This window comes from Onychostruthus taczanowskii, unplaced genomic scaffold (assembly GCF_017590055.1).
Source record: "Onychostruthus taczanowskii isolate IOZ18803 unplaced genomic scaffold, ASM1759005v1 scaffold6, whole genome shotgun sequence".
In the NCBI taxonomy this organism is placed as follows: Eukaryota; Metazoa; Chordata; class Aves; order Passeriformes; family Passeridae; genus Onychostruthus; species Onychostruthus taczanowskii.
The window spans coordinates 5,444,529-5,462,456 of record NW_024503679.1 but is presented as its reverse complement, the minus strand read 5'-3'; the positions used below and the strand labels follow the sequence as shown (position 1 = coordinate 5,462,456).

Here is a 17,928-nt window from a genome sequence, read left to right as displayed (position 1 = left end):
TAAATGGAAAAAATCTATACAAAACTTTGCCTAAGAATGAGAAACCTGCAAACACTTTTTTAGAAATCTGAGTTATTTGCCTATTTCTTTTCATAATTATAAACAATGTCATGTGGTTTTAAATACAAGAAGATGAAAGTGAGTTCTTGCATCAGTTTTGGTTCTTGTCTGCATTGAATAATGAGTACTTGTGTATATTAAATGTAACTTTTTATGCTCACAGAAGCTCAAATCAGATTTCTTAAGGCAAAATTACGTGTGATACAGGAAGACCTGGCAAATATAGTGTTTGAATGCAGGAAAAAGGTAAGGGATTAATTATTTAATCTAGAAATTGAATAGGTTCCTTTTTAACAAATAATCCCAAACCAGAATTATCTTGAAACTTTTCTGTTTCAAGTATTAAGAGTTAACGTTCTATTTTTTTAAAACACCATACAAATTTAGAGTCAGGGGTGGTAATTTCTGTATAAATGTGATCTTGGGTAAAAAGCTCTTAAAATACACTTAATGGGAAATAATTTGGGGCAGGAGAGAACCACTGGGAACAAAGACATGCCCCAGCTGGAGGGCCACTGTGGCTCTGCGAAGTGTCAAACCATCTCCTTCCTGTTGGGAGCCTGAGAAAAAGGAGGAAGACACAGTAGTGGTGAAATGCAGATGGTGGAGTACAGAGAGAAGGGAAGTGGTGCCCAGAGCTGGCTTCTGGGGCGAGATGGATGTTTTGGGTAGAATGAGAAATAGACCAGCTTGAGAAATAGAAAATCTTGAGAAATACAGTCAGGTGCTTTCAGTGTCATCAGTGGATCAAAGTGTGGAAAGAGCTTCCATTTCAAGTTGAATATTGTAATCAAAACAGAAATCAGGCTTTCTCTGTACAACTGATGCAGAGGACAGTGCTTGGAACTACATACCTGGGCAGATCAGCCTGAACTTAAGGCATTGTGAAGCTACACTGATACTTCACTGTTAGATTGTACAAGTGAGTTTTATGATCTGCACTGTCTGGCAGTATATTTTAAAGTGATGCTCAAACAGCTCTTGAACTGTAAAAACAAGTAGTTCATACCTGTCTGCCAGAGAGATTCACTTCTTATTCATGTATTTGTAATCAAGCAAGGTTTTTGAACTAACTTTCCATTTTACATAACTGCACTATTTTTATTTGTGGTCTGTTAACTTCAGAATGCTTTTTTACACCTATTCCCCAGGCCCAGAAGTGATGATGACATTAAGAACATATGGCAAAACATCTATATATTTTCTTACAAGCCTTTAATTTAGTGTTAAGGAGCAGGATGATAGTAAACAAGTTTTTTGAGATAAGTACATGAAGAAAATCTTTAGAAGGAATTAGATTTTGATATTTTATATCTGTACTTTATTTTTATCGGCACAGGTGCTTCTGCATTTCAATACTTCTATGCTGTGGTCAGAAGAAAGTTGGTACATTAGATTTTAAAGTAATTTTCAAATCAAATATAATTTTGTCAGTAGCTGTTGAACTTCATCATTCCATGCCAAAATCACGACAGAATTCAGTTACTGTAGCAGATGACAGAAGACAACCTTGTACTTTTTCTAGTCCTGCTCCCTTAGCACTTTGTAGGTAAATTTATCATTTTGGGTTCTAGTTTCTCTGGTGTGAAAATAACTATTACATTCAGAAGGTCACAAAAATTTCATTTTGGCAAAGCCTTGAGATAGATTCTGGGTTTGGTTCCAATTCACAGTCCAATTGTTATAAGGAAGCAGTAAATCTGTTGAAATTTAAAGAGGTGGGAGTTTCTGAGGTACATGAAGTCATGAGAAGCTTAGGATAAAGCATACAAATTTCCCAGGTGGGAAGCTTGTATTCCAAGGGGCTGAGAGAACAGCAGAGAGAGACTTTTTTCACAGAAATTCCATTTCTGTGTATGCCTTGGTTTCTTTTGCTTAAAGAAAAGCAGGGCATAATGTGTCTCTGAAACAACTACATTAGTATTCACTTACAATGTTTGAAAGGTTATAAAAGAAAAATGCCTTGAATTATAATATTCAGTGTGGGATGTAATTGCCAGTAGGTCATGAATCTAAGACAGGACTCACTTCATGTAAAGAGAATCTTAAATTTGAATACTTGATGTATCCTGGATCATTAGCTTGCTTTTAAGTCAAAACCAGATAATCTCCTGAAACATAATGGAGTGGTTTATCAGTAATTATATTCTCTTCTTTTTCCCATAATTTTTCTTAATACGTGCATTTAGCTATTCTCACCAAAAAAATATATGTATCTATGTCACAAAATATCTATGTACCACTGTTATTCATATAATTCCATAACATTTTGATTATTTTCAAAACCTTTGAGCTATGAGAAATGTTTTACATACTGCTACAAGACAGTTTCAAGTAAAAGACTGCAGAATATTAAATGAGAAAAGTGTTACTGCTTTTTAAAGTATTATCTTGGTAAAATTGTGTTTTGTTTTCTTAGTCTTGTTGCTGTTTCTAAATCTACAGCATATATATTCTTACTGCCTTTTATTTATAAGACATTATTACTGCATTATCCTCCTGCTTCCTTGCAATCATTTAGTTGGGTTTTTTTGCTAATTACTGCCATACAGGATGATGAAAATCAGAATTTAGGAACTCGGCTTAAAGATACTGAAGAAGAAAACTCAAGACTGCAACGAACAGTCAGCCTGCAGCAGTCTCAGATTGAGAAGTACAAAATATTGTCACAAGAAGCAAACAAAAAAACTGAAGAGTTACAACAAGAGGTCACTGCACTAGAAAAGGTATTGCAGATATTGGTCTTATTTATCTCAAAAAAGGGAAAAACCCACATCCAATTATCCTCTGCTCCCTGATGGAGTGATAGAGCCACGTCCAAAGATCTCATTAGTGTTTCAATGTCTGTTAATTTATAAATAGTATTTTTAAATGGCCTAATTTTTTTTTAAGGAAGAAATAATATATTTTGCTAACTTTTTCTTCTGCTTTTACAGTCATATATTTCTGTGTTTTGAAATTAAATTCCTATGTAAAAGACACACAAGAGACAAAACTACCTTTTCAGCAACTGCTGTCAAATTTAAAAACTAATCCTGAAAAGTACAAGGGTACTTTTGGTTTTAATTATAATTTTTGGGTTTTAATTATAATTTTTTTTAAATTGCTTCTTTAAATTCTATTGTAAGCTGTTAATCTAGTGAACATTTTTTTTTAAAGCACATGCACCTTATAATGGTATCTTGTGCAGGTAAGGGAAGGGATGTGCTTGTTGTTGCACATGGAAAAGCAGGCCCTGCAGTGTGGCTGAGCCCAAGTGAGCGTGGCTGCTGTCCCACAGCAGATGGCTGCTGACACAGCTTGCTTTGTTTGGAACTTCATCTTAAGGGCAGCATGTGGTTTTTTTTAATTACTCAGAGCTAGAGAGGTTGACTTCAAAACCATGTAATACATAGAGTGTTGGGTAGTACTTGTAATACAACCACGAGAATGTTTCCATTAAAAAACTGGGGAAAACAGAACACAGCTCAGCCCATCAAAGGCTCATACTTCCATTAAATCATAGTAGGGATTTATGTAGGCATGCTTGTATCTTAATGTTTTGTAGTTCTGGCATTTTAAAACTAACATGGTCCTTGGGGGTTTTTTTGTGCAGATACTTGGAGGTTTTAAATTTCCTTAAACTGATTGTGATTCTGTGAGGAAAAATATTCAGTACTAGTGTTTATGCTACTCATCAGCTCACAGTCAATAGGGCCTAGAGATTTACAGTAATTTAGTTCCTTCTCTTAAAGCAAGACAGGACAAATTATATTCAAACTATCTGGACATAAATTTATTTAACCTGTACTTACAGCCTTCTGGAGCGGCAATTTCCACCACTTCCTTGCACACAGTCACAGTTAGAAAGTATTTAGGAAATGGGATGAAAGGTTTATTCATTTCCCCTGTACAGGTACCATAGCCAGAATATGGTCACTTCCCTCACTGGTCTTTGCTTTGGATTTACCATCCTCAGTTGCTTCAATTGTTCCTCATAGATGGTGTTTTCTAAAATCCCTCAAGCTTGCCAATCAGTCATGGTCATGAAAAACACTGGTAATCCTTTAAAATACTAAGACAGCAAAAAGAACAAGTATATGTAATGGAAGATTCTCTGCTAATTCAGAAGTTATTTTACATATTTTCTCTGCTATAATAAATTATCTAACTGCAAAAACCATGCATGTAAAAATAATTTTGCAGTACCTGCTTAAATCTCCAGTGGATTTAGAAGTCTAAAAATCGCTCTATTTTTTAGATATGAAGTATTATTCAACCCTATTTAATTAAGGTAGTGTAGATCAATTCTAGACGTGTTTAAAAGCAATTTCCTGTGAACACAGGCTTGAAATGGTGTTACTGTGCTGCTGAACTCTCATGACTCTTTCAGTCTACAGAAAGTTTTCTGTATAGCTGAGAACACAAATGAAACCTTTGATTTTGGGTCTTTTTTTGCTTTTTGTGTTGTTGCAATGTAGATGATGGTAGACCTAAGGTGTGATCCATGCTTCCCCAAACTCATTAGATTATCAAGTGTTTTAAATTCATTAATCCCCAGGTACTTTTTGTATGTGCCTAGGCAAAGATTCTCACCTGTTTTACACAATTTACCTGAAACACGGCAACTATTGCATTATTTTTACATTTTCTTCTTCTGGTGTCCAGTCTCTGTAAACATTACTGCTGCAGCACCCACCTAAGGCACTAACTGAATTCTTATGCTCCCAGACATTTCCATCTTTTTCTTTCCAGCATTTCATTTTTTTCTATCTACTTGATCTCATAAATGCTATCACCTTGCTCATCTGTTTTTCACCACTGATCTACAAGAACATTCTTTTCTTTGTGTTCTTTCTCACTTACTCAGCAAAGCTCTAATGTTAGATAGTGGTCTGGGAAACACTAAAGTTGTACTCTTATTCTTTTTAAGCTTTTGTGCAGGGGTTTATCACTTGTCTTGAAGAAAGGCTTGATGTTTAGTACACCTTCTCTCAAAACTGTTTTTTGGGGAGGTGTTGCAGAGCTTCCTAAAGATAGCAGTGTTGCCTGCACTGCTGCTGGGAGGACAGAAGGCCTGGTGAGGGTTACCTGTGGGCCATCACAGCCCCTGCTGATACTCAAGTGCCTCAGCCATGGCAGAACAGTGGGGAAAATCCAGAAACTGAAATGGGATGAAATTTTAAAACACAGTTGTTTATCCTCCCCACTCTTAGAGAAACATTATATGATAAAACTAATCCAGCTTTGACTTAAAGTATTGAAGAAATGGCAGAAACCTTGCCTAGTTACAAAATAAAACATTTATTTCAGGCATTTTTAAGATTAAAAACTTGGAGTCTAATGTATTTAACAATATACCCTCACTAGATGACTTGCAAAAAAGTCCTTGATAAGGTATTATGTGTGACAGCAAATGTCAAAAATCCCTAAAAGGATTCTTAGAATTCTTTCATTAAATGATCTGATTAGCTGATAAGTCATTTGCATTGCATGTAGACTATTTTTCTTGGTCATTAAATGCTTGAAAGACTATTCCAAAGCTTTTCATATTAATGCAGAATAAAATATATAGCACAAAAGATGTAATAGACTTCATTCACTACTCCCATCATCTTGATACAAGACAAAGAGGTCAATTAGTATGTATTTCTTGGATAAATGATGTGGAAGTCTTGAGTAACCACTACAGAATAGGTGTAGAATTGAGAAAATAGAACAGTTGCTCAGAAATGAGGCAGTCTGAAGGCCGCCTCATTATCAGTAAGCCCCATCTATACCCTGATGAGACTTCCTGTGCCCATTACTAAAAATTTGATACTTTAAAGAAAAAGTCTATTTTTTTTTCATAAAACACAAGATGTGCTCTTTCTGCCAGAGCTGTTTATTTCTTTTACTTTGTATTTATGTTCCCTGATCTTTAGTCTCATTGTTCTGTTCCTCAAGTTGGTTTCTTTCTCTCATTTCCCCACTTACAGCACTATGAAATACTGTCAGCAGAGTCAAGAGACAACTGCTTTGATTGGTGCCATAACACTCGATGAACTATTTTCTGCCAGATGAAATAGTTACTACCCTCAGCCATCTGCAGTAGGCTGCTTTAACTTCTTGGTGGTAATTGCATGTACTAATCTCTGGGGCAAAGAGGTGAAAGGAGCAGGTGGGAAGAAGCAGCTGGGAACAAGACCCACCATTCCAGAATCTGTCATAGAGTGGACATAGTGATATTTTTTTCTCTTTTTCTGACTGATCATACAAGGTTTTCAGTCTTATATGATCAGCTTCACAATTTACCCCAAGAGAAGTTTAAAAAAAATAAAGATGAGTAAGATCCTTTTTCAAGATTTCAAAAGAAAAGGGGCTTTTTAATGGTAGAATTGTCTTTGAGACAGATTCTGTTACAGACCAAAGAAGTTCACAGACTCTTCAGCTTTCAAGGGTGAGTCTTTTTGTGTGTTGTTGATACAGGATTCATTAGAAGACCATTATTCATAATGTTTTTATTGGTTTGTCCTTTGCTTCTTAAATAGGAATTGGAGAGTCTAAAGCGTGCCCAGAAGCAGGCTGCAGCCACTCAGAGTGCAACAGAGGTTCGTTTAAACAGGGCCTTGGAAGATGTGGAGAAGTATAAAGTGGAGCTGAATAAACTGAAGCAAAGCAACAAGGTACTATGGCTTAGGAAAGCAGTTTCCATTCTGTAATCACTCAGAAAAGCTAGAATGAGATAAAAAACTTGATGGCCTGGAAGCTTCGTATCTCTTACAGGCAGCCCCAAAATTAACTTGGAACAAGTCACAAAAGGCCTCAGTAAGTTATCTTAGAGGATACTACTGCAGCCTCTGCAGGAAGAAGAAATGTACAGAATGAAGTTAAAGCCTTTTTGATTTTCCTCATTTGTGTGAAAATGAGACATGTTTAGAAAGAGGAGAAGTACACATGCACACCTAACACATACAAAGGCAAACCACGGCTCTTACTGCCAAGATTTTCTTTTCTTTTTTAAGCTTTAATGTGGGAGTATTTTGATTAATCCCATTTCTTTTCAGAAGTGTCATGTGTGGCTACTGTTTGTCATTTTCTTATGTAATGCCAGGTTTCATTGGTTAAAGCACCATTTTCATAATGAATATGTTTCTCCCTTTCTTCCCTTGGTAGGATGTAGCTAACCAAGAACTCAAAACAATCGAAGAGTTAAAAACAGAAAACAAGAAACTGCAGAAACAAAAAGGAGAGCTAATTACAGGTTTTAAAAAGCAGTTAAAGTTAATTGATATTTTGAAGAGACAAAAGGTAAGGAGCAGACTATGGGTGTATTTCAGTTAACAGCCTCTAGCTAAATGCATCTACTGTCCAGTAAAGTAATCCTGAAAACTGTGAGTTTACATGGAAGGAAATAAAAATGAGACGAATGTATACTAAGAGATATTTCCCAAATCAAATTATTTTCCACTTACTAGTTCCATCACACTTTTCACTTAAAATACTTGGGATGTGTGCAGTCATTTCCATCATTGCATCTCCTTCTGAGGCTGCATGAGATATGTAGAGCTATGGGCTGGACAGGACCTTAACACCACAGAGTGGGACACTTCCAGTTACTCACTCTGCAGAATCTCATGGGATTCATTTTGGGATGGAGTTGGTGCACTTCTTGCACTCTCAAACCAAAGCTGTAAGACAGCTAAAGCAAGCAACGTATGGTGGCTTGTTGAGCAGAACCCCCTTTGAGAAGGGCCAGCTTTAGAGATAAGAAAGTAGAACATTTTATTTACCTTTTGAGTACTCAGTGATCACCAGACATTTAGTAAACACTTTTGAAGCTGTTGAGCCCCAAGAGGAAGAATAGTTCTGTATGAAGTGGCAACTTAAGTGTGTGTATTTTGCACCCTGATCCTAAGAACTGGGAATTGCAATATAAAACTACACTTTTGAATCTGGAATACCTCCCCAGCACAGAGCAAAGGAGGACAGGTACGTGGAATAAGAGGAACTGGGGCTGCTTATGTATTTCCAATGCAGGAGAATTTTTCTGGCAGTAACAGGATGCAGAGAAGATCCTGGGGATTCACCTAGCAGCAATAGTGCTAGCTTAGCCTTTGGCTGGCCCTTCTAGCTCTGCAATTCTATTTTGAGAATGAAAACTACACAGCATTCACTCAAAATATGTTCTTCCAGATGAGGTAGCTTGTTGTCCTCTGGAACATGAATTAACTGGAATGAGTGTCACAGAGCAGCATTTCTGTTTGACTGGGAACCAAACCCATGGTCTCAGACAAATGTCACAAACTGCATTAAATACATTTTCAAGCAATTACAAATACTGTATCAGAACTGCAGATAGGAGAGAAAGCCACTTACCTTTTCTTACAAAAAGTGTTACTCACAGAAGATGCTGTGAGTTGTCCTTTCTGAAGAAACTTTGACTGGAGGAACATGGAAGAGACTGGGGCTAACCCTGCCCCTTGCAGCTTCTGGCAGAAGGAACTGGGGAAGGGCAGCTGAAGCTCACATGTGATCACAAGCAGTGGAAGGACTTCAAGTCTGCTTCAAACAGGCCTTTTGTTGAATGAATTAGAAAAACCTGATTTAGGCTATTTGTGTAGTGTTTGTGTGGCAGGTTCAGATGCACAGAGCAGACAGAGCCTGAAGAATGACAGAGGGAAAACATTCCCCAAAGACATTAAATATCAGGATTAGGATGAGATTTGCTTTGTAATAGCTTTAATGTTTAATTGAATATTGATCAGCTTGAAAGAACGTGGACCAGTTTTCTTACATGTGTTCTTCAGAAGTCACAACAGTTGTCAGATTTTCAGGAATTTCTGTGCTTTATTAAAATCCATAAAATATCCCAGTTAGCCAGGATTTTGTATTGGTCATTCATACTATTTTACCTTCTGCTCACTTTTTTTTTTTTCAGATGCACATTGAAGCTGCCAAGATGCTTTCTTTTACCGAAGAGGAATTCATGAAAGCTCTTGAGTGGGGAAATTATTGATCCCATTAAATAGCTTCTGTTCAAAAGATGAGTCAGACAGTACATTGTTTTGAGACTGTATATGAGTCCTTGTTAATAGTTAATAACTGTATATCCCACTGAATTGATTTTGTTGATTTTACTTATGTTTAAATAGTTAAACTTTTGTAAGCCTGATAGCTTGTGTTGTAATGTTGTATGAAACACAAATTTCTACTTCATTGTCAGGCCAAACTGCCCGTTCTGTAAGGAGCAGAGGAGCACAGACCATGCAAGGAACATTCCAATAAGTGAACTTTGTTATCAGTTTGCTCTGTTCTAGTATTTAAAACTGTACCTTAGCTATGGTCATATTCAGTCCAATGGAAGTCAGGATTTAGTCTCAGAAAATTCCTCATTGCAACAGAAATAAACTAACCAGTGATCCACTTGAGAAGAAAATGTCATGTCCTTTTTAAAACACGTGGTTGGAAAATTGGCCTTGTCTGTTCTCTGTAACAGATCTCCCCTCAAAGCTAGCTGGTCTGGCATCTAATTTAAGCACCAACAGCTCTTTTATAGAAATGACCATAACTTGTTTTAGTGATTACATCTGAGCGCCCCTGGCTGGCATACCATGCATGAGACTTGCCCCTCATCACCCAGACAGACTCCACAGTCCCATGGAGCTGTATTGTGTAAAACTGTTCCTTCAGTCAAGGTGAAAGTATTAAACCTTTCCCTGGCCATCAGCTGCTTCTTTGGGATACAGACAGGAGCAATGACTCCTTATTCACAAATGCTCTACAAGCATCACATCCATAAAAATTTCATTACTCATCATTGTAATCAATAACTAGAAAACAGATTCAGGGTAGATGAGGTGAGCCTATGTTGTATACATTAATGAACAGGAGCAATACAAACCTGTGTTGCTTCCATGAACCTCTGCCACACCTCAGCTATTTCAATGGATTCATCCCTCAGAGTAAGTGAGTAAGAACATGGGACAAAAACAGTCAGTATATGCACTGAAAGAAAGGTATAAAGAGTAGTTCTGACCTCAGAATGACACAACATATCTGCTTAGATCCCACCAGTGAAGTACCTCAGATCTGCCTCGTGGAGATGAGACACACTACATTTGAATGAATGAGGATTGTAGTAGTGTAGTGCCAGTGCAGCCACATCTTCCCAGAACTAGTGCATTAGGAGAATCCTTCAGTCCAGACTGGAATACACATGCTAGGTTAGGTTTCTGCTGCATTGCTGAAGAAAACATTTCTAACATTACTACATGACTGAGAATAATTGAGAACTCCAAAACAGTTTATTGGTGAAAAATGAAAGTGGAGCACACACTTCTATAAAACTAACTGTTTATCCGTTTAAAATTTTGGTTTTAAAATGCAGGCTGTTAATGTTATTAAAAAGGAATTCCTCACTGTTAAAAGCAAATGGAAGTTTTCACTGGCAATCTGATGACACCTAGTGGCAAAGCAGGAGCTGAGCTGGGGTTCAGCTCTCTTCTGAAAGTTCATTACCTCTTCTCTGCTGGTAAGCCAGCCTGAAATCTTCTCCAAGCATGTTAATGTCGTTTTCGTCTTTGAGTATTCCCTGCATTAACGGGAAAGAAACATCAGAAGGTGAAACCGAGCAGAGAGATTACTATGGATCTCTGACATTTTCCGTGGAGGAAACTATGGTATCCATAATACTATAGTAACTTTAAGGCAAGCCTGAAAACCGTCACAAAACCTGAACAGGTGAGTTACAAATCGGTGCTGCCTTTTTTTTCTAACAAAGACAACATTTAGCTGCATTCTCTTGCTCACAGGAGTGATTAGAGTACAGCACAGGGGCAGGTTTAGTAAAATCAAGCAACTGCAATAAAAAGAGGCCCTGGCTGGGCTGGGGCTCTGTCTCCCCCTTTACCTGTGTTGGAGGTAACTCATACAAAGAAATAACTTGGGAAACCAAGTAATGCTGGATAACTTAATCAAAAGCTGTGTTTTTGAGAAGAGAAGCTTCACACAGGAATCTAAATTTCTAATTCTAAATTAATTTTACTGCTAAAACTATCTGTGACCCACAGAACATACCTAGCAACATTTAAAAAAGAGGAAAAAAGTTACAAACTGAATTTATATTGGAAAGTTTCCTATTTGGTAGCACTCTGCTGTTTAACCATTTTGAGTGAAGTAATGTGATGTAGGAACACCCAAATCAAGACACAGTGTTGAAGCAGAGAACAGAAAAGCAGAATATCATACATGGCACATGTGTGAGCCTTGGACACTGAAATTGCCAAGGCTTCCTACAACAGAAAATTCAAACCAGAAAAGTTTATCAAATGAGTTTATCCTTATCAATATGAGTTATCCTTTAATTAAATCTACATTAGAGAACAACTCCAAGTGCTACAAATTCCTGCACCAATTATCATATTGCTATTTGAATAAAAGTTAAACTCTGCTCTACTTAAGTTTTTCCAGTATTGCAGAATTTCTTTAACCAGCTGGATAGTTCCCTTTCTACTGTAAATGCATTTTTACATCCCTAAGGCAGCTCTCAGTTCATTTGTGTACTATTAGGAGATCTTTCCAATCATGAAGCACAATACAAAATAAAGTGTAGTTTATTCCTATTGCAATAACTCCTTCCATCTTTTTAACTTTTAAGAACACTGGCATGAACAGAGCAAGCTCTGTAATGCTTCTGTAAATGCTGCAGTTCATTGCACTGCTGCAGAGTCCATAGTTATGGAATATTTGGCAGACAAGCCAGAGAGCTGCAAGAAATTGCTGCCAAAACCCCAACTGAGAAATTTGGTGGGAACGGGTTTTAAGATGTGGTGGAGCCCTTTGTAGCTAGAGAAGCCCTGCTGTAGAACTCACGTCCCGTATTTCAAACACTGGCCGTGCAAAGCGCTCTGGAAGCTTTCGGCGGGTTCTGTGCAAGGCATCAATAGTGCAGAGAGCCCAAAGCCCCCAGCTAAAGAGCAGCGCTGTAAACGGGGCCCAGCTCAAACGCAAAAGGAAGAGGGGAGCGCAGGTGAGCTGACACAGTAAGGACATCCACTGACTCCAGGAATTGCCACAGTTCTGCAATTCACCTTGAACTATCCAGGAGAAAACCAATTTACAGGACAGACATTAAAATTGTTTTTATTAAAATTGTATTTAAAATACAATTCACTTACTCGAGGAAGATAACCCAGCAATTTCCATGCATGCTCTTTCAAGAGTTTCTGTCTCTCCTCTTCAATAATTGCACGGATACGTTCTTGTCTTCTCTTTTCTAACTCTCTTTCTTCAAGTTCACGCTCCTACAATAAACAAGTTTTCCTAAGTTCTGTTTCAGCTCTGTGAGCATTTGTTTCCACCACTCTCCACAACAGCATAAAGAGAAAAAATTTTAGCGGAGTAAATTTTGAACTTCCACTTCCTAATTCCTGGTCACAGGAAATGCTCTTGAAAAGGATAGAAAAGTGTATGGAAAACCCCACAAAGCATTGTTTAAATAATATCTGTCTGGCAACTGGGAAACAATCTCAGACAAAAGAGAGAACTGAATGGCAAGTCGTGGGGTGAGTCTGCTATCCAAGTGTTTGGTGTCAGAAGCCCTTTTGAAGGCAGGCAATGTTCAGTTCTGGTGGCTTTTTGGCTCTCAGATGAGTTAGTCTGTTCCAGCCCTTCTGCTCTAATCCAGGAAAAGGAGCAATAGGTATGAATTCTCACACTGATGACTGGAAATTGCAACTGACATTACACAGGTGATTTATACCCTATACACAGGTCTCAAAACAACAGTATGGGATTCCATGTCTTGCTTTCAGCTTACACCTTTTTGTCCTCAGATCTCAATAAAAGGGACTTAACCTCAAAGCAAGGCTAGGCCTTCCCCTCCTCACGCATCATTATCAGTGCAGCTGACCAGCAGTTGTGTTGCTGATCTCATGGCTCCTGAAGAGGTATTTGCAGTACACAGCTACACAGGAGGGCAGGAATGTTGCTGACCCCCACCTCTTGAGCTACAAAAAAAGTTAGCTCTAAAAAATATCATTTTCTTGTTAAAAACTGAAACAAAGTCCTGATTCCCCCCACTATTCTCTGCAATTCCTATCACCTTTCCCTACCAACACCAGATTGTTCTTTAGGATAGCACAAGTATTCCCATACTAAACTCAGTGCTCAAACCAAAGGTGCACGTGAAACTCTTACTTTTTCTGCGATACACTGTTTGCGACGGTCCTCAAGAATTTTCTCCACGGCCATTTTGTGTTCAAGCTGTTTCATTCTCCGTTTCTGCGCGTTCAGCTGCTCAACGCGATCGTCCTCGGCCAGCTTGGCCAAAATCCGCTGCCGGAGAGCTCTGTCCTCTTCTCTCATAGCTTCTTGTGCTGCTGCCTTTAGAGCAAACTGCTTTTCATATGCTTGCCTTAAGTCTAGGCGCTGCCTTATTCTCTTTTCAATTTCTGCCTATAAAGGAAATTTAGTAAAATGTAGCATTACTGAAAATACTTTGAAAAATTCTCAGCAGCAGCAGCCAATCCACTCCATTTATCTTGGGATAAATTTACTGTAGCTCTTAACTTCTAGCATAACTAACTGGAGTAAACATTCCGTACCTGACAGTGCTCTCCAGTATTAATCAGCTTGGCAAAAGTCACAAGATTCTCAAAATTAAGTCCAAAACCAAAGGGGATTTTTTTCCCCACTATGATGAAGGGAATCAACATGACAGTCATCCTGAACAACATTCTAAAAACAGCAGTGTTTGGTATCTCAACAGTATGTTACATTTTGTCACCCACAGCAAGGTAAGACAGAGTGTGTCCAGGCCTATAGGAAATAGACATGCAGAATAAAAGCAGTTAATTAATCTACTTAGCTTAAATCTAAACTTGAAAGTTACTGGTATTCTCCTTCACAAGATAAATAAATGTATAAATGGGTCACAAGGGTATTCAAAACCTTTACTTGCCTTCCTGGTTGAAATTAAATACATTAGGAACAGAAAAGGAAATGCAAAGTACAAAATTTTCTCTCCAAAACCTAAGCTAATCTATAAACTGCCTGTCTGACTGAGAACTTTTAGAAAATAGAGTTGAAAATAAATACTTTGTGCTAGAACATAACTGGAAACCCCAAAATCACAAACAACACTGCAGACTTAAAAATCCAAAGCATGGAAAAAAAATCCTTTGTGTACCTGCCAGCACTTACCATCTCCTTATTCCTTTCCATCGCTTCTTGTTCTTCCAGATACAGATCTTGGAGGACTTGTTCCTGTTCTTTACGCCTCTGTTCTTCTCTTTCCATGGTCTTGGCAACCTGTTACAAGAAGGAAAGGTTTCTAAATAAAAGACAAAAACATACAACAATTTTTTCTACAATTTCAATTTTTCATACCATGTCTTGAACTCTCTGTTTTTTCTCCTCAGTGTCTCGAACTTTAGCCATCCAACCATCTTCTCTTTGTCGCTGCATGTTGGCAAACTCCATAATTTTCCTATTTTCTTCTTCCATCTCTTCTTGTTTCCTTTTCCTCCAGATAGCTTGTTCTTTTATAAACTCTTCAATATATGTCTGAGTTTCTCTTATTTTATCTAACTTCCGTTGTTTTTCCCTGTAGAAGATGGAAAAAACCTGTTAAAATAATTATTTAACATACTGTAGAGTAAGCAAGTATTTAACCAGATGCTCACCATTAACAACATATTCCTGAGACTAAGATTCAAATGACTGTCCTTAACCATTCAGCTAGAAACTGGACAGCTAAATTGAAAATACTTAGTAATAAACTGCCCCAAGAAGGGACTTTCATGTCTAACACCCTTCTGGAAGGCAGACTGTACACAGAAGTACACACTGCTGCTGCATTTTATATATGCCCCACCAAAGAGAAAGAAGAAAAGAAAGCCCAATAGCACCACAACCCCTGAACTTTTTATTTACACTGAACTCTCCCTGCCTCCACACACAAAACTCTGCCCTCAGAAACCTCCTTCCCTGTTCCTAAGACATGCAAACAAAGCATCTGGTGGCAAGGCAGGGACACAAGGAGAGGCAGAAATGTGAAATATGCTGTTGCGTCCAACATGATGGGCCAAATGGAAGCCCTCCTGCAAATAAGCTGGATTTCATATTTGGGGAACAAGGACACAAGAGTGACTGGGACATTCTGAGGTTTCAACAGGAAAATTCATGCAAGTTTCTTGTTACTAAAATGTGACCTAGGGGAACTAAAATGGGCCTTAGTATATAGGGAATAAGTGCATGCAAATTAGCTTTCTGTGCAGAATTATATGAGTTGCTTTGTTTTAAATGAATAAATAATAAAAATTCAAAGTAACTAACATTTGGTCTTCTTCATAGATCTTTTTTACAATTTCATCAATCATGTGTTTCTCTCTTAGAAACTCTTCATAAGCCTCTTGCTTCTTCTTCTCCTGTTCCTCAACCTGTTTGTCCAGTTCTTGATGGTATGTTTTCTTCTCCTGGTGTCTCCTCAGTTCTGCAGACATTTCTTCTTTCAGATACTTGTCATACTCCTCCTTCATCTCCTGGGCTACTTCATCCTCCCATTTCTAGGGAGAAAAAGGCAATGCAAGATTCCTTTTCACTCCCACTACTACAGCTTGTAAGGAAAAAATACACAGTATGGAAAGGAACTATGCAGCATTACCAGAAATGAAAGTCTTCACCTTAATCTATAAATATAGAGCCTTAACATGCTTAATAGCTTAATCCAGTCAGTAGAAGCCTTGAAGGGCAGCCTCAAGATCTGACCAACTGGAGGAGCACTAAAAATACTTAAAGAACAAAGTACTGAGCATTTGAGCTCAGGTGTGGAACTCACTCACATGAGCACAATGACTGGAATGAGGCTGGGCTACAAGAACGCCCTCAACGAGCACATTGCTATACAGCAACTGCCTGCACTGAACCCTGTATAAAGCATTAACACCACCAGAATCACCTGCCCGATCACCAACATCTTTGTGTAGATAAATACAAGTTTGCAAGTCTTTCTGAAGTCACCCAGATCACTGTTTGGAAAGAGTAACATTGTTTTCAAGAACCAGACTACGAGGTAAGGATTCACCACTGTAAACACTGTACAAAGGATATCATAGTTTTGATTTTGGTAAATACTACAAAACCAGTAAAATAACAACTATAACCTGTCATACAACTAATTCAATCACTACTCCTTCAATTGCAATGGCAAAAAACCCCTTTTTCTTATAGCTAGCTATTACTGGTTAATTAATCCTTCATAACACAAAATATACTTTCAATAACACTGAATGCTTGAACAATATTTTAGATTTAAAAAGTCAAAGGAAAAATCTTCTACACAATCCATACAAAGAGTTACGTGACTCAGGTTCTGGGGTACACTAATTACCATGTTCTCATTGTATATAGCTTTTTTTTCAGCAATCTGTGCAGCTCGTTCTTTATTCATATAAGCAGATTTCAGCTTTCTTTCTAACTCTCGAAGTTCAAGACTGGAGGGGAAAGAAACAAATTATCCTATTACAAGGGGGTAGGTATCTAGGGGAAGAAATTACGTTTCCATCACTATTTAAACATAGTATTTTTCATTGGGGCAACCCTGATGAAAAATATTGCTCTAGTTAAAGGACAGAAAAAGAAAAAAAAAACGTTTAAAAACAAGAGTTACCTATATTTCTACATGTGCTATTGACAGTTCTGCATACTTCACTTCTAACTATATAAGCACAGGTACACGTACATACACATGTTTGCCCACAGATATGCCCAAGTGTACATATACATATATTCAGAATGAAAATTTTGTGGATCAAGGATTTTTATTGACACAATTTGCTTAAAATTAACTTATTATTATACTCTGATCACAAAGTAACTTTTCCTTCCAGGTCTGAGTTGTCTGCACTCCTGCTACAGCTTTCCCAAATCTGATAAACAGGAGCAGCCAGTTTGATACAGCTGGGAAATTTCTGAATTACCTGTTTGCTCTGACTTGTTGCCTGATCTTCTCATCTTTCATTTTCTCCAGGTCCTGCCTCGCCAGCTCAGCCGCCAGCTTTTGCTCTCGCTCCAGCTGCAGCGCTCTCTGCTTTCTGTTCTCTTCTGCCTGATGAGAACAAACAATTTCCGTACCAACTCTCGCACTGAGGGAAGGCAAGGAGACTGTGCAGTCAAGCAAGACTTTCCAAGTCAGTAAATAATTGTTAATGGGGAAAGCTTTTGACAGGCAAAGGTAAAGCCAGGCGAACTCTTGTCCTCACGTTCCCCCTCCCCGAGCGCGGCCGCCCCCGCAGCCCTTACCGCCCGCAGCGTCTCATCCAGCCGCCGCTCCCGCTCCAGCTCGGCCCGCAGCCGGGCCGCCCGCCTGCCCCACTCCCGCTCCTCGGACGCCTGCGGGCGACAAGGGAGAGGCGGTGGCGCAGGACAGCCGCGGGGACCCGCTCCGCATGCCGTCCCCGTCACGGTCCCGTTCCCCACGCTGCCCCCGGGCCCTCTCCTCTCACGGTCCCGCTCTCCACGCCGCCCCCAGTCTCGCTCCCCTCCGGGTCCCACTCCCCTTGCCGCCCCCAGTCTCGCTCCCCTCAGGGTCCCACTCCCCCCCCAGTCTCGCTCCCCTCAGGGTCCCACTCCCCTTGCCGCCCCCAATCTCGCTCCCCTCAGGGTCCCACTCCCCTTGCCGCCCCCAATCTCGCTCCCCTCACTGCCCCCCCTTTACCATCCCGCCCGCCGTTGCCGTGGTAACGCGCGGCGCCGCCGGGCTCCAGGACGCGGTTTCACTTCCGGGGAATCGCCCTCGCTGATTGGCCAAGATGGCGACCCGACCCCGACACTCGTAGCTAGTGGGCGGGGCCACGGGTGAGTGACGTCACCGCGAGGGGGACTTTGAAAGGCGATATTTGATCGCAT

General features: G+C 39.2%; 2 protein-coding genes across 11 annotated transcripts in view; one reads left to right on the top strand and one right to left on the bottom strand.

Annotated features, from left to right (window-relative positions):
- Positions 1-9,452, top strand: part of TEX9 (testis expressed 9) — a 21,928-nt gene extending 12,476 nt beyond the window's left edge. For 2 of the 10 annotated variants that reach the window (XM_041418819.1, XM_041418818.1), the window contains 5 exons: positions 224-306; positions 2,613-2,786; positions 6,570-6,704; positions 7,195-7,329; positions 8,960-9,452. In XM_041418819.1, coding sequence (XP_041274753.1) covers positions 224-306; positions 2,613-2,786; positions 6,570-6,704; positions 7,195-7,329; positions 8,960-9,037 — 605 coding nt within the window. In that variant the 3' untranslated portion in view covers positions 9,038-9,452. Of the gene's footprint in view, positions 1-223; positions 307-2,612; positions 2,787-6,017; positions 6,479-6,569; positions 6,705-7,194; positions 7,330-8,959 lie in introns of those variants that run through there. The other 8 variants (XM_041418823.1, XM_041418822.1, XR_005953726.1 and 5 more) reach the window with 7 other exon arrangements.
- MNS1 (meiosis specific nuclear structural 1) lies at positions 8,744-17,928 on the bottom strand. The gene is given in 11 exon segments (XM_041418816.1): positions 8,744-10,612; positions 12,198-12,323; positions 13,219-13,476; positions 14,224-14,331; positions 14,410-14,626; positions 15,358-15,587; positions 16,412-16,514; positions 17,001-17,128; positions 17,323-17,412; positions 17,738-17,862; positions 17,865-17,928. Coding segments are annotated over 11 exon segments (1,548 nt in total). The 3' UTR covers positions 8,744-10,513.